General features: G+C 48.9%; 2 protein-coding genes across 2 annotated transcripts; both read right to left on the reverse strand.

Annotated features, from left to right (window-relative positions):
- Window positions 1–254: 254 nt before the first annotated feature.
- On the reverse strand, window positions 255–3,214 carry LOC109761060 (transcription factor NAI1-like). The gene is made up of 4 exons (XM_045227304.2): window positions 2,182–3,214; window positions 1,438–2,058; window positions 927–1,343; window positions 255–581 (listed from the first exon to the last, which is right to left on the reverse strand). The coding sequence occupies exons 2-4, from the start codon at window positions 2,029–2,031 to the stop codon at window positions 498–500; spliced, it is 1,095 nt and encodes a 364-aa protein (XP_045083239.1). The 5' UTR covers window positions 2,032–2,058; window positions 2,182–3,214; the 3' UTR covers window positions 255–497.
- Window positions 3,215–12,936: 9,722 nt separating this feature from the next.
- LOC109761062 (transcription factor bHLH25-like) lies at window positions 12,937–16,123 on the reverse strand. The gene is made up of 4 exons (XM_020319855.4): window positions 16,010–16,123; window positions 15,263–15,918; window positions 14,779–15,168; window positions 12,937–13,585 (listed from the first exon to the last, which is right to left on the reverse strand). Exons 2-4 carry the CDS (start codon window positions 15,860–15,862, stop codon window positions 13,487–13,489), a joined length of 1,089 nt encoding a protein of 362 aa, XP_020175444.1. The 5' UTR covers window positions 15,863–15,918; window positions 16,010–16,123; the 3' UTR covers window positions 12,937–13,486.
- Window positions 16,124–16,461: the final 338 nt, after the last annotated feature.

Below are 16,461 nucleotides of genomic sequence, written 5' to 3' on the forward strand. Positions count from 1 at the left end.
GGGTACGTTGATTAGGTCTGTCCTAGAGCGGTGGCCGTGCGATGGTGGTGCCTTGCATTGGTCGTGACGCGGTCTAGGTGCTCTGGGTGTTGTCTCCTTGCCTTCCTTGGCCGGAGTTCGAGCTAGGCGAGTGTATACCATTTTGTATCCTCTCCCATTTCCCCCTCTCTTATCTATGTTACTTTTGTATTCTCCTACTCTATGTAAAGAAATGTTTAGATCACTAGTATCTATCAATGAAATGATATGCAAGCTTTGTGTATTCAAAGAAAGTTTATCACTTAAATTTTCAATATTGCCCTTTCGAAGTAAAGTATGAGTTCTAATCTGCACCTTGAGTTTATCTCGGAAGTTGTAAGCTATTTTAAGCCGTGATGCACCCGTTGAATCAAATCATGGCGAGAAGTAATTTATTTGCATGGCGACACAGTATACTTGTTTCAGCGGCTTCATGTTTCTTGAACCTTGATCTCTGCCGGCCGGAGTATTATCTTCCACTACGCCGTCGCCGTGGGTGCATGCAACGCCGCCTCTAGCTTGCCAACAATGTCCTCCGCCGTGACGCTGAAGCCGTCGTCCACCTGACAGAAATCTCGACATGTGAGCATGGCACGTACATTAATACTTCAACGGCAGTTATTTTTTTAATGCAAGGATAAACACACTTTGCTTCTGCGATTTCATTTCTATGAAACCACAATGTCTCGTACGTACAAACTACTGACACAAAAAACAAGCAAAAAATGCAGCACACTCGGTAGAAACTAATGAAAAAATCTGGTAGAAAATTGTATACAGTAACTTCTGTCCAAAGACGGTGTAATCGAAGCCGTAACGGTACGTAGAACGAAATTTCCTCGCTTTTTTTTTTTGAGGGAAAAAAAATTGGGCAGCAGATTGTTGGGGGTAAAATTAGAGGAACTTGCCTTTGCAGTAACGGTTATGACGACAGTGCAAGCGGGGAACGGGATGGCATTGACGTGGGTGATGCTCAGGTGTAGCCCCTCCACCTCGGCGAGCAGCCTGACAAGCACCCCCTTGCCGTCCTCGCAGTGGATCCTCACCATCACGTCGCTCTCCGAGACCCTCGCCTCGATCTCCGGCAGCACGCTCCCGGTCGTCGTCGTCGTGGTTGTGCTTCCAGTTCCAGCTGTTGCTCCAGGCCCTGCAGACGGTGATGAGCAGCAGCCGCCGCCGTCGTCTTCGGCGGTGCGTGACTTCTTGACGAGCACCACGGACTCGGCGGCGACGCTCCTGCAGTTGCGGACCTCGAGCGCCTTGAGCTTTTCCTGCTGCTCCTTGACGTACTTGACGGCGTCCGAAAGGATCGTCGCCTTGTCCATCTGAGCGAGTTAATTAGTAGTTGGCCAATGAATCAGTTGACAAATTTCCCTTGTTGGATACTGTATATATGGATGTGGAAGAAGAGGCGCGGACCTTCTTGAGGCCGGGGATGACGGTGGAGAGTTCGATGAACCGCCGGTTGATCTTCTCCCGGCGCTTCCGCTCCGCCATGGTGTGGTCCTGCGCGTACGGCGTGTGCCCGGTCCTGGCGGCGCTCTTTGCGGAGGCTCTCCTCGACGGTGGCGACACGTGGGCCTGCTCCGTCACGCCGGGGCCGTCGTGCGCTCCAGAGGGAGGAGCAGCGGTGGGGCTCGGCGCGGCCTCGTTGCTCGGCTGCGCCACGGCCGAGGTGAAGTTCCAGCTCATGGGCAGGTAGTTGTTGCTGCTGCCGACGCTGCAGGTCGTCGCGCAGTTGACGTCGTTCTCCACGACCGCGGCAGACGTGTTCTCACAGCCGCCGCCGGCGCTGTCGGCGGCTTGGTGACGGTGGCCGTCTTGTACCGCCATTCCCGCCGGGGCCGTGCCTTGCTGCAACGCCGAGCGGCGGAGCTCTTGGAGTGACGGGAAAGTACAGCCACTGTCGCCGGCGGCGTAGGCAGCGGCGAGCGGCGGGTGGTCGTGCTGCAGCGTGTCCACGGCCCACTGCATGAACAAGCTGGAGTCGTCCATGGTCTCCAGCTGATACATACTGCTTCTAGCTAGCACCTGATGGAGCTGCGCGCACCAAAGAAATCACATAAAAATGCAGAGCTTGGACAGCTCTATTTATCTATGGGAGGAGGAGCGTGCAAGAAGACGACGCACCGGCAGAGAAGATGGCCGCACACAATTACGTACCTGGTGGGAAGAAGACGGAGAGCCCGGCTGCGAGCAAATGATTGCATGGAGACGTAGGAAGAGCAAGCCATCCAAATCAGCTGAGATTTGGGCGCGTCCTGTCCCTGGACATAAAAAAAATAGAGAACACGGTACAGCCGCATGCGCTTATATATATGGCGCAGCATCGAAAATTTTGAAATAAATCCAGAAATAATGCGAGCACCGGGACTTGAACCCTGGTGGACAGGGATACCATTGTCCTCCTAACCATCCAATAAGTTGGTTCGCCATACACTCATCATTATGAACACACATATACCCTACTCTATCGAGGGACAGGAGCCGACGGGGGATTGACGAATTCACCATAGGCACTTTGCTATGGATTAAAAGACTATTTCGCCTTGGTGCAGCACACATGTATCATACCTATGATTTGATCCCTAGTAAACTGGGATACAATCACCCTCCTAACTACTGAACCACAGATTGGTTCTCATGTCAATGTGATGCCCCCTTGTCTATGTGATTGATGCTATTACGCTAGGTTTTAGTTAAGTGACATGACATATAAGAAAGAAAGAAAAAAAAAATCATAAATCTCAATGTAACATATCACGAATATAGCACCAGTTGAGACATAATCAAGTTTAAGTCGACTAAGATTTAGCAAGACTGATTATGTTAGACACTAACAAGTTGCAAGTTCTCCGTACAACGGCTTGTTTTTTAATCAAAATGCACTCCATCGTGGCAAAGATAGAGAGACCGCGTGCACATGCACTACTATTCTGGACGTCAAATAGCGTACTTTTTTCAGGGAAAAAAGGACATAGGTAAACAGGCCACTGTAAACGCAACCAGTGCGTGAGTAGGCTCCCTTATTATTCCTTTTGTACAATCACAAGCAGACAAGGTCATCAGACTCTATTGTTTATCAAGTGGCTGAGCTTGACGGAAAAAGTTGCAGGGACAGGAAAACAACCTATATATGCTTATCCTGTGAGTAAAACCAATTCTTACTGTTTTTTCTCCTTTTTTTATACTAATATGACAAATTTAGCCAAGTTACGGTCATCATGAGATTTTTTGAAAGTCAAAGGTCATATATTATGGTCGATCAACCCTTACAAGAGCATCATTATAGAAATTAAAAGTTACACACAGAGGTCCTTGGGGGGATCGACGATGTCCTCCTCCCACACTCGCCAGCGGCGCGTCATGGGTGAAACTCGACACCATCTCTGGACCTCTGGAACATGATCGGGTCATGGAAGCGTTGTCGACATAGGGGCCGAGAAGTCAACAGGCGAAGCCAAAAGACGCCGACGAGTTTGCCGTTCTGGAGAAGAGAAGGTTGGACGACCACTCTTCTGAATCCATCTAGATAGATCCGGTGAGACCTAACCTCACAGGCTTGCTAACGACGCTAAAGTTGGCCAAATGCCGCTTAAAGGAGCAAGGCATGAAAAGGTGTCGTCATCCACTCACTGGCTCCGTTAGGGGAGCGATTGTCCGGTGATCCAAGGAGCTCGATGTAATTTTATTATGTTGAGGCTGCTAGCTTTGCACGTATGATGAATTTTTATAATACTCCCTCCGTTCCTAAATATAAGTCTTTGTAAAGATTTCACTAGATTGACTACATACGGAGCAAAATGAATGAATCTACACTTTAAATGCATCTATATACATCCGTATGTGGTTCATAATGAAATCTCTACAAAGATTTATATTTTGGAACGGAGGGAGTAGATTCAAACCCTTCTTCACAAAAGACAAACAACCGTTGTTTTCGGCCAACAATACACTTTCTAGATGCTCACTCAAAATCAAAACAAGAAGGCTCACTAATTTCCCATTCCCTCCAAAGGCCACCAAAAGGGAATACAAAAATATTTCATGGGATAGCGATTATACGGCCAGTCGCACCAAAAAGATACGCTTAACTCCACATCAGCAGATTTATATAGCCGATCGAGCTGGGGTAGAAGCAAGCCCATGATACGCTGATGTGGCCGCACCTTGTCCTAATATCATGTACTAATCAACGTCACTGATTTAGCTAAAGCCACTGATGGATAACCTAACGCATGCAAGCCAAGCAAATTGGGCGGACATGATAGTATTAGGTATGGAGATCTGGAACAGTACGTGCGATGCTAATTTGCAGCTAATAAAATATTTAATCTTCCAAAGATAGCCAGACCGACCGAGCGCATGTTACTAATTTCAGATCAGCAGAATCTTTCTTGATCAGAAACACCGGACAAAAGTTAGTACTGGATCAGAATCAGGCCGTGACAACAGAAACACACAGTACCGAGAACAATGTTTCCTGTGAAACACACCCTCTTGCAATCATGTTGTCCAAGCAAATAGCGATGCATATGTAACGGGATGACGAGGCCTTCGTGCAAATTACACTTGCAATAAAACAAGAAACAACCACTAGCGTTTGGTGCAGCACTTAATTTTTTTTTCCAAGGCAGAGGCAAAAGCTTTTCCTTATCTGACTAATAAAAAGAGTTTTGAATTACATGACCGACCGTCTATGGACGGCCTCAATTTGATAGACTCTCACGGCATAAGAGAAGTCAAATGCTTGGCCCCCGCCAACCCCCAAAGCCTGGCTCCGACCTTAATTCTTGATGTGATTACATATGGCATTTTGGTGCATTCTTCTTCCTTTCCTTGGTCTTTCGTTCCGTCATATTCCAAATAACTTATCGAACTACAATGTATTTACTGCTAATGCACCTTTTGTAATCAAATCTCAGGGACATGGTCTAACATGAGGGTAGTATTCTATCATGGTGTTGGATCCCATGTTGAGAGAAATATCGTAAGTAGCATTTCCCTTGTAAGGAGAAACAGAGGTAGTGTGGTTGATGAGGTGCAAGAAAAGTTTGAATATAGCTCAACAACATGCATGTCGAGACTTGAGAGAAATACCGTAAGTAGCATTTCCCTTACATGTAAAGAGAAACAGAAGTGGTGTGGCTGATGAGGTGCCATGTATGGTGAGGTGTGATAAAACTAACTGTGATCAAATACATTTTTTTTTGAAATGGAGGAGGACCCCCGGCCTCTGCATCTGGACGATGCATGCAGCCACTTTATTAATTATTCACACAAGACCTTACAAAGTCATACAACAGTAAGACTGAAGCCACCGTCTAGGCAACAAAAAGTGTCGCTACTCCTATCCAAGTGATGAAGGGATGCTGATAGTCTGGGCGTAGTACCAAACAGACCTCGCAGCCAAACCTAACATCTAAGTCCTGAGGTCCCAACCAGGACGCCTGCCGGGTATGGGTCACCTACCAGTCCGGCGCACTCCTCAACCAGGACGCCTGCCGGGTCTGAGGCCGCCACAGCCACCTGCCACCAATCCATCTTCAGAGTTGTACTGCTGCATCTACCTTGCCCGGTCTAACTGCCGTCGACGCCACCACGACGCCAGACCGTGTCACCCTCCTGCGCGAGTCCATCTCCGCGCATCGGACTCAGAGTCACCACAGCGCCATGCCGCCGAGACCCGCCGCCATCAATGAGTGAGATGCCGCACCGCTCCACCAAAGAATCCGTCCTCTGGTCTTGCATCCAGCCGCTGCTCAAAAAACGATGCCCCCATGAGGGAAAACGACGCCAAAAGCACCGCCATCGTCCAATCCGGAAACTCCAGATCTAGGTTTTCACCCAGAGCAGCACAAGCAAGTCGACAGAAGCTGCAGACGATGTCTTCAACAAGATAACGACGCGAAAACGCCGCCATTGCCCGCCATGACCCGAGTCATAGCACGGTTTTCACCGGCAGCCTCGTCTCCCCACTCTACGCCGGGACTGGATGCGAGAATCCACAACCATCTAGCCGACCACCTCCGGCGAAGAAGATGGCCACCACCTCCACGCCCAGGGCCGGAGCCCCCGACGTCCTTGTGTCGCGTGCCTAGTCCAGAGGCCGCTTGCCGCGCCGGAACAAAGGATGCACACGACGGCTCGAGGAACCACCATCCAGACCCGAAAGGGATCCAGATCGGACACCATAGCCGCCGACGTGATCTCTTCGTCGCCGCCGCCAGCACGACAACCCTTGTCGCCACCGGCCTGCGCCACCGCCCTTGAATCGGCCGGAGTGGGTCGCCGCCACCCAGATCCGATCGCCGGCCGAGGAAGATTGCCGCCGCCGCCGCTGCGGCCCGCAGGCTTAGCCTGCGATGCCCTCGGCGGCGGCGGCGGGAGGAGAGGGAGGCCCGGCGGGGAGGCCCCGGTGCGGCGCGGCGCCACCGCACGAGGGGAGGAGGTCACGGGAGGAGGGGATCTGTCTCTGATCAAATACATTGGATAAAATAAAACTGATTGTGACGAGAAGAAGGATCAATTGCATTAACTTTTCTTTCGCAACTTATCCTTTTTGCATGATTCCTCAAGTAGTGTGTGTTTGATGTAGGGATGCAGGCGTATAGTGTCCACGCACACGTCCGTAGGGGTGTAATTTGAACATCATCATCATTAAAGCAACCATGTATTAGTTCGTATATCCGGCTGTCGCGGGACGTACGTACGGGGACGCGGCCCACTTGCATCCCTAGTTTGATGAAACAAGTACTACCATCACAGTGCAGCTGGAGATCAAGCCAAATTAACTTAGAGCATCTCTAGCAGACCCCGCATAAGTGGTCAAACCCGTAAAAAATTTGCGTTTTACAGTTTTGGGCGAAAAAGTGTCCATAACAGAAACCGTAAAAGTGGTCCAACCCGTAAATTTTTTAAGGGTCACCGCAAATGCACACCCGAAACCCTTATCTTTGGAGGTTGGAAGGCCGAATTTAGGGGCCCCCGTATACCGGTCAAACCTCGTCGGAGCAAACACGCCGCCGCGGAGTTTGCCGGAATCCGCCCTAAACTCGCCGGAATTCATCACCGCACATCGGAAAAGGCCGCTAGACGCCGCAATCGCTCGCCGCCGGTTCGAATTGGACGAGCTCGACATCGTCGTGGCCTCCCATGACCTCAGCCTGGCCGCCAGAATCCTCCCGACGTGGCAGGCAAAGGGGCACGGCTCGCCTAGCAATAGAGCAAGGCGCGGACGACGGAGGCGACGTGGCGTGGCCGGCAAGGCTGGGCACGGACGACGGAGGCGATAGGGCGTGGCCGGCGAGGCTGGGCGCGACCGGCGCGGTGATGGGGCGCGACCGATGGGCGATGGGGCGCGGCCGACGGGGCGTGGCCGGCGCGGCCGGCTGGAGGAAGGGGCGGCAACGGCCGGACTGGAGGAAGGAGCTCTTTATTCCAGTTTTACAGTTTGTTTTACAGTATATGTTCGGCCGCGCTAATTTTTGACCCGCAAACGCGATCTTCATGAAACTGCAAACGCGTTTTGCGGGTCAAGTTTTTGTGGGGTCTGCTAGAGTTGCTCTTATGAGCTTGCAGAAAACCATGGTACACTATAATATAAGCTACAGCCTACAGGTCTGTGCAGAAAAAAGGGTTGCCCTAACGTACTGGCGCTAACAGTATTTGACAAAAAAAAAGGTATTCGACATATTACGGACAAGGCCACGTGGGTAGGGGGCCATACAAATCTATAGGCACTACATTGTGTTGTGGAATGGAGGGAGTACATCCATCATGATTGATTCCTCGGGAATGGACAAGAGCGTTATCCTGCCGCGCACTCGAGAAGTCGAGAAGGAGAGTAGATCGATACTCGGAGGGCCGCGGGATAAGCGAAGGTCGCTGCGCACGGGAGGTCGATCGCTGCCGCCGATCGACGAGCCGTGGACCACCGCACGTTTCCACGCCAACGATCGCCGGTGGCCCAGCCCAATCATGGGCGCCGCGCCGTGCGGTGCGTGCGGCCGGTCGCTGGCTGGCTGTCATCAACTTGTCACGCCCAATATGCGACCCTATCCGAGAGGAACTCGAAGGTCCCACCAAGGATAGACCCGCATATTGAAACGCTTTTGCAAGGTGGATATCATTACATCAACATTGCATAATATATGGGGATACATACAAGGCATACAAATGCCGCAAGAATACATCAATATACATGAGAACAACATCCGACTACGGATGAAACATAAACAGAAGCTCAAACGACATCCACCCTGCTAGCCCAGGCTGCCGACCTGGAACCTATCCCCTGATCGAAGAAGAAGCGGAAGAAGAACTCCAAAACAAGAAACATCGCTCTCGCGTCATGATCATCGCAAAACCTGTACCTGGAACTGTTGTTGTAGTAATCTGTGAGCCACGAGGACTCAGCAATCCCATTACCATGGGTATCAAGACTGTTGGGGAACGTAGCAATAATTCAAAATTTTCCTACATGTCACCAAGATCAATCTAGGAGACGCTAGCAACGAGAGAGAGGGAGTGCATCTTCATACCCTTGAAGATCGCTAAGCGGAAGCGTTACAAGAACGCGGTTGATGGAGTCGTACTCGCGGCGATTCAAATCGCGGAAGATCTGATCTAGCGCCGAACGGACGGCGCCTCCGCGTTCAACACACGTACAGCCCGGAGACGTCTCCTCCTTCTTGATCCAGCAAGGGGAGAGGAGAAGTTGAGCGAGAACTCCAGCAGCACGACGGCATGGTGGCGATGGAGCTCGTGGTTCTCCGGCAGAGCTTCGCTAAGCACTACGGAGGAGGAGGAGTTGGAGGAGGAGAGGGCTGCGCCTTGCCAGGGGTTGCGACTGCCCTCCCACCCCTCACTATATATAAGGGGAAGGGGAGAGGGGGCCGACCCCTCTAGATGGATCTAGAGGAGGAGGCGGCGGCCAGGAGAAACCCTAGATGGGTTTGGGCGCCCCCACCCCCTAGGAAACTTGCCCCCCAAGCTGGGAGGGGCGGCTACCCTAGGGGTGGCGCCCCCACCTCTCCTGGTTACGTGAGAGGGGTTGGGAGGGGCGCACAGCCCCTTAGTGGGCTGGTTTGCCCCTTCCCCTTGGCCCATAAGGCCCCCCAACGCTTGTCGGGGCCTCCGAAACCCCTTTCGGACATGCTGGCCATAGCCTGGTACCCCCGGAACAATTCTGGACTCCAATACCCTTCGTCCAATATACCGATCTTCACCTCCGGACCATTCTGGAGCTCCTCGTCATGTCCGGGATCTCATCCGGGACTCCGAACAACCTTCGGTAACCACATACTATTTCCCATAACAACTCTAGCGTCACCGAACCTTAAGTGTGTAGGCCCTATGGGTTCGGGAACCATGCAGACATGACCGAGACGTTCTCCGGCCAATAACCAACAGCGGGATCTGGATACCCATGTTGGCTCCCACATGTTCCACGATGATCTCATCGGATGAACCACGATGTCAGGGATTCAATCAATCCCGTATATAATTCCCTTTGTCTATCGGTATGTTACTTGCCCGAGATTCGATCGTCGGTATCCCAATACCTCGTTCAATCTCGTTACCGGCAAGTCTCTTTACTCGTTCCGTAACGCATGATCCCGTGGCTAACTCCTTAGTCACATTGAGCTCATTATGATGATGCATTACCGAGTGGGCCCAGAGATACCTCTCTGTCATACGGAGTGACAAATCCCAGTCTCGATTCGTGCCAACCCAACAGACACTTTCGGAGATACCTGTAGTGCACCTTTATAGCCACCCAGTTACGTTGTGACGTTTGATACACCCAAAGCACTCCTACGGTATCCGGGAGTTGCACAATCTCATGCTCTAAGGAAATGATACTTGACATTAGAAAAGCTCTTAGCAAACGAACTACATGATCTTGTGCTATGCTTAGGATTGGGTCTTGTCCGTCACATCATTCTCCTAATGATGTGATCCCGTTATCAATGACATCCGATGTCCATGGTCAGGAAACCATAACCATCTATTGATCAACGAGCTAGTCAACTAGAGGCTTACTAGGGACATGTTGTGGTCTATGTATTCACACATGTAATACGGTTTCCAGTTAATACAATTATAGCATGAACAATAGACAATTATCATGAACAAGGAAATGCAATAATAACCATTTTATTATTGCCTCTAGGGCATATTTCCAACAAAGACTAGCAAAGCTTAATGAGTAAGGAAGGGTTACAGTGGTGAGGTTGCAGCAACGACTAAGCAATGTATGGTGGCTAACATACGCAAATAAGAGCGAGAAGAGAAGCAACGGAACGGTCGTGAAGCTAGCAATGATCAAGAAGTGATCCTGAACTCCTACTTACGTCAAACATAACCCAGAAACCGTGTTCACTTTCCGGACTCCGCCGAGAAGAGACCATCACGGCTACACACGCGGTTGATGCGTTTTATTTAAGTCAAGTGTCAAGTTCTCTACAACCGGACATTAACAAATTCCCATCTGCCACATAACCGCGGGCACGGCTCTCGAAAGTTTATACCCTGCAGGGGTGTCCCAACTTAGCCCATTATAAGCTCTCACGGTCAACGAAGGATATTCCTTCTCCCGGGAAGACCCGATCAGTCTCGGAATCCTGGTTTACAAGACATTTCGACAATGGTAAAACAAGACCAGCAAAGCCGCCCGATGTGCCGACAATCCCGATAGGAGCTGCACATATCTCGTTCTCAGGGCAACACCGGATGAGACATCCTACGAGTAAAACCAGACCTCAAGTTTCCACGAGGGGGCCCCGCAGTCTACTTAGTTCGGACCAACACTTAGAGAAGCACTGGCCCGGGGGGTTAAAATAAAGATGACCCTCGGGAGCGCGACTCCCAAGGGAAAAGAAGTAGGTGATAGGCAAATGGTAAAATCAAGGTTGGGCCTTGCTGTAAGAGTTTTATTCAAAGCGAACTGTCAAGGGGTCCCTATAACACCCAACCGCGTTAGGAACGCAAAATCAAGGAATATAACACCGGTATGACGGAAACTAGGGCGGCAAGAGTGGAACAAAACACCAGGCATAAGGCCGAGCCTTCCACCCTTTACCAAGTATATAGATGCATTAATTAAATAAGAGATATTGTGATATCCCAACATAAACATAATCCAACATGGAGCAATTTTCATCTTCACCTGCAACTAGCAACACTATAAAGGGGCTGAGCAAAAGCGGTAACATAGCCAAACAATGGTTTGCTAGGAAGGGTGACAAAGGTTAGAGGTGGTTTCATGGCAATTCGGGAGGCTTGAAGAGCAAGTGATAGGTAGCGCAGCATAGCGATAGAACGAAGCAACTAGCATAGCAATGATAGTAATGAGATCCAAGGTTACGGTCATCTTGCCTGAAATCCCGCTAGGAAGACGAACGAGTCCATGAAGAAGATGAAGCCACGAAGACGAACCAAGCGTAGACGAACGAATCCTCACGATCGCAACAAAACGGGAACTATCGAGAAGAAGCACACAACATGACAAACACACCACACAAGAACAAGGCATGATGCTCAATCAAGTATGATGCATGACAAGGCTACATGAAGCTACTCATGGCAAGAGATGATGCATACAAGAGCAACACATCAAAGCAAGTTTAAATGAGGCCGGAAACAACATATAACAATTCCGGTAAGTCCTCATATGCAAATTTCGAAATTGGTCCAGATCTGAATAAACTTTATGTTCAAGTTGTTAAACAGCAAGTTAAGATGCACCAAGATGATCTACACGAAACTCTAGTCAAGTTACATATAAAGTTCATTTAATTTGAAGCTACGGCCTAGAAGATATGAGCAAAACAAGTTAAACATGGCATTAATGCAAAATGCATTCAAACAACATGCATCAGGTTGCTAAGTTTAGAGTTATCAAACAACATGCTACAGGAACAGATCATAGCAAACAAAGGCATGTCATGAATCTACTAATTGCATAGAACAAGAGTCCCTTACTGATCACGAGCCAAAAAGGCACAGAAGATATGATGGTACCCATGTAAACATAGCAAGTAATATGACAGATTCAGACTTCGCAGAAAAACTGAGCATGGCATAAATAGAATTATGAAGGCATCTTTCCGAGCTCAAATCACCCATCACAAAGCATTTCATGGCATGTGAAGGCATCCAACAGTAAGATGGCATAATTATGAAGCTAAGCATGGAAAGAGCAAGTTCATAGGGTGCATGGATCAATAGGCAAACACATGGCAAAACTGAACTTAATGTTAGCAGGCTGACAGTAACATTATTTAGCAATTTGAGTGCAAGATTACAACAAGCTACAGCAGGCTATAAATGCAACCAAGGGCATGGATGGATAGAGCATAACATGTATAACAAAACATTCTTAGTGAACATCTCCAGATTATGCATAGAATGACTTGTAGCAGCAGGTTTACATGACATCACAATGTTACAGTTACAGACTTAGCAAAAATGACTAAGTCACAGAAATCAGCAACATCATAGAGGCTATTTAAACAGATCATACTTGGTTGAGCATCATGCATCATACTTGTCATGCATCATAATTCTGTTTATGCCATGGTACGTTCTCTTGCTGTAAACGTCGATGACCAGCCAGCCAGCGACCGGCCGCACGCACCGCACGGCGCGGCGCCCATGATTGGGCTGGGCCACCGGTGATCGTTGGCGTGGAAACGTGCGGTGGTCCACGGCTCGTCGATCGGCGGCAGCGATCGACCTCCCGTGCGCAGCGACCTTCGCTTATCCCGTGGCCCTCCGAGAGTATCGATCTACTCTCCTTCTCGACTTCTCGAGTGCGCGGCAGGATAACGCTCTTGTCCATTCCCGAGGAATCAATCATGATGGATGACACTAGGGTTTTGGTTTGAGAGGGAGGATGATTGGTTTCCTTGTAGTTTGGCTTTTTGGGCGTGGATTATCCTAGATGGTTGGATAAGAAACCAATTTAGTTTTTCTACAACTTGCAATCAAATAATTATTGAGTTGGTTTCTTCAAGCGAACCTAAAGAAAGAACTCTTTTGGTCGGTTTTCCTATAAATACGTCACTAGTGAGTAGTGACCTTTATAATTATTTTTGTTGGCTGAATTTTTCGTCCAAAACCAACTCTATGGACTGACCGGGAAACTAGGATTCACTAGTGAGTAGTACACGCCTTATGAATGGATATTATTACCAGAATATTCAGAAAGCAATATCCACAATTTGCATGCAGCCAGACGCTAGTCATTTTCGTTTGGAATCGTCTACTTGGCTTGATCTTTCAGCAAGCTTTTGCCGTTGGTGTCGTTGCACCAACAGAAACATGCAAATGTATGGTTCAGCTAGACATTCTCGTCGGAAACATGCATGCCTGCATGCACTCCCTCTCACCACTTCCAAATTTAATTATACAGGATAATATGTTCCGTACTATACATATGACATGATATATTTTCTTAGTTTCATTTTTGTTCGGTAGAAGTGCAGCTGCTATGCAATTCCAGCACATAGTTGAGTCTTCCTATGATCTCCTCTGCTGTAACGGTGAAGCCCTCATCCACCTGAAAACAAAATGCAAACTAACTATTGACCAGCATTGTATTCTCCTACTTCCTTCAGATGAATATAATACTTATGAACAGACATGATTAGCTTTTTTCCTTGGGGGAACATGCAGGATTGGCTAGATTGAGAATTATGTTTTTGTTCAATAAATACTGGTCATCAAAGATCAAACAAAAGATGCTAAACCATTTACAGACACTACCCTTTTATTCTCCAACCAAATATCACCATGTCAGCTCGTCGGTGCAGTCCATAAGAAATCCCCCGTAAATGTAGCTTTACGTGTCATCAAAATATATATGTGGGCTCTATGATAGTACGTTTCTGGAATTTTCTATGCATGTTGTTGACCATGTCTTGCAAATTAAGAAGCTTCCTCATAATGCGGGATAGATTATGCATTTTGTACGGAACATTAGTTAAGGCCATCATAGTACAACTATGATTTTATGATATCCGGGTTTTTAAAATTTTGCCGGGGCCAATTTTTGTTTTGTTGAGTGGTTCCAACTAGCCAAAAGAATGAATATAGATTTTAGTGTAAACAGCCCAGTTTAAAACAAAACTTTCAAGCATTGAAATCACATTGTCTTGGAGACATGAATGTCTTTCCGGTCCAAGCTGCTAAGCGCTTCGGTTTAGCTAAATCTAAGTCATTTGAGGTTGTCTTATATCTAAGTCGATGCTCTCTAAGCTATCTGATATCCACATGTTGAGATACATGTAGAAGTGAGTATAGATATTTCGTGCCCTGCAACTATATGCGAAATAAATTATAATTACTAATATTTAGAATACCTCATTATGAAGCGAGTGTAACAATGGTTGATTATCAATGGAATATACTCCCTGCGTTAACTAGATGTTCTAACTTTTTCTGATTCAAATGTATATAAACATGTTTCAGTGTGCTTGTTCACTTATTTCAGTTTGTATATAGCCCATACTGAAATATCCAAAACATCTTATAATAGTGAAGGGAGTATCATATATGTTCAGTTGATGAAAAGTCTGCCTAGGCACATTGATAAGTGGAGGGAGGTAGATATATTTAGAAATACAAATCCTTACTCGATTTTTATGTACACGAACCATTTGTTCCGTGGAGATATTTGCTAATTTATCATTTACCTAGTGTGAAACTGTGAATAATTGGACGGAAGTGTGAAATCAAGGAAGGAAAACTTGCCTTGGCCGTGATGGTTATGATGACAGTGCAGGCCGTGAAGGGCATGACATTGGCGTGGGTGACGGTGAGGTGGAGCCCCTCCTCCACCTCCGACAGCACCCTCACCACCACCCCCTGGACGTCGTGGCAGAGGATCCTCACCATGACGCCGGTCTCCGAGAAGCGCACCTCGATCTCCGGCAGCGGGTTCCCCGTAGAGGACGACGCCGACGAGGGCGAGCCGTTCTGGTCTGAAAGGGCGGCGTCGGCGTGGCGCGGCTTCTTCTTGACGAGTACCACGGTTTCGATGCTCCTGCTGCTGCGGCCGGTGGCTGCCTCGAGGGCCTTGATCTTCTCCTGCAGCTCCTTGACGTGCCTCGTCGCGTCGGAAAGGATCGTCGCCTTGTCCATCTGAATCAATCATATATAGGGATCTACACTGAGATGATTTGTTTTCATGGGGAAGAACTAACATAAGTTCAGGTGTTGAAGCAAATCGGAGCACCTTCTTGAGGCCGGGGATGACGGTGGAGAGCTCGATGAAGCGCTGGTTAATCTTCTCCCGGCGCTTCCGCTCCGCCATGATATGGTCCTGCGCGTACGGCGGCCCCGACGACACGGGCCCGGTGCCGGTGGGGCTCCTTGCGGCGGCCCTCCTCGTCGGCTGCGACGCGTACACCGTCTCCGGGACGACAGGCCCGGCGCTGCCGCTGTCCAGTGTGCCGTCACTGGCCGGCAGCGCGGAGAAATTCCAGGTCGTTACGGGAAGGTTGGTGCCCCCACCCCCACCGTTCCTGCAAAGCTTGGGAGCGCACCTGGTCGAGTTCGGGGACAGGGGCCAGACGCCGTGCTCCATGGCCGCCGGGGACGGGGAATTGCCACCATAGCCTCCGCTGCCGTCTGTGGTTTCGCCGGAGCTCCCGCTGCTTGCCGGATTGGCTCCGGTAATCAGCTCTTCGAAGACGAGACGCTGCTCACGGAGCGCCTGAAGCGAGGGGAAGGCTGCCTCGCCGGAGTCGCCGTTGACGTGGACCACCACCGGGTCAGGGTGCTCCTGCTCCAGCGTGTCCATGGCCCATTCCATGAACAGGGCCGAGTCGTCCATGTCGCCGACTTAATTTGGATGGATGCAAATGATGGAGAGGAACCTTCTAAACCAAACTGAATGTAATACGGAAGAAGAAAGAGATCCATGCATTACTATAAGAGGAGGCTTATCCAAACTCAAAACTACTACTTAAGACTTAATTACCTCAAATCTTTCCTAAGCTTGCAGAAGATGCTATGATTAGCAAATCCCCTTGAAATTATTTAGTGAGCAGGGCTACCCAAAGAAGCAACGGAGAGGTTTTGGCTTATATAGATATAGCTACGGCCTAGGGCAGTGACATTCGCTCCAATACTAGAGGCCTCTGAATGGCTCCTCCCTTTCCAAAGGCCAATAATGCATGGGAGAAAACAATCCTTTCAACCAAATCTGGTTATGTCGCCTAAATCAGGTGAAAACGATATTTTACACGCCCTACAATACGCTAGGTAATTAAACTAAAGTACAAGAGCTGATGTCCATGCATGATGTGTTGATTTGACCTAGCTCATTTATGTAGGATTTATCTCTCCCTCCCCTATCCCTTGGTGGCTAGGGTAAACCCTTCCCTCCAGGCTTCATCGGCGAGCGCATAGATTCGCCTTTCCTCTGCTTGC

Source organism: Aegilops tauschii, chromosome 4 (genome assembly GCF_002575655.3).
Source record: "Aegilops tauschii subsp. strangulata cultivar AL8/78 chromosome 4, Aet v6.0, whole genome shotgun sequence".
Classification (NCBI taxonomy): domain Eukaryota; kingdom Viridiplantae; phylum Streptophyta; class Magnoliopsida; order Poales; family Poaceae; genus Aegilops; species Aegilops tauschii.

Excerpts from the sequence above, each read along its gene's own strand:
- LOC109761060 (XM_045227304.2), bottom strand. The coding sequence starts at position 2,031 with ATGTATCAGCTGGAGACCATGGACGACTCCAGCTTGTTCATGCAGTGG. Across the intron at positions 1,344-1,437 it reads TCATCCCCGGCCTCAAGAAG|ATGGACAAGGCGACGATCCT; the intron begins GTCCGCGCCTCT and ends TAACTCGCTCAG. Across the intron at positions 582-926 it reads TCATAACCGTTACTGCAAAG|GTGGACGACGGCTTCAGCGT; the intron begins GCAAGTTCCTCT and ends GATTTCTGTCAG.
- LOC109761062 (XM_020319855.4), bottom strand. The coding sequence starts at position 15,862 with ATGGACGACTCGGCCCTGTTCATGGAATGGGCCATGGACACGCTGGAG. Across the intron at positions 15,169-15,262 it reads TCATCCCCGGCCTCAAGAAG|ATGGACAAGGCGACGATCCT; the intron begins GTGCTCCGATTT and ends TGATTGATTCAG. Across the intron at positions 13,586-14,778 it reads TCATAACCATCACGGCCAAG|GTGGATGAGGGCTTCACCGT; the intron begins GCAAGTTTTCCT and ends TTTTGTTTTCAG.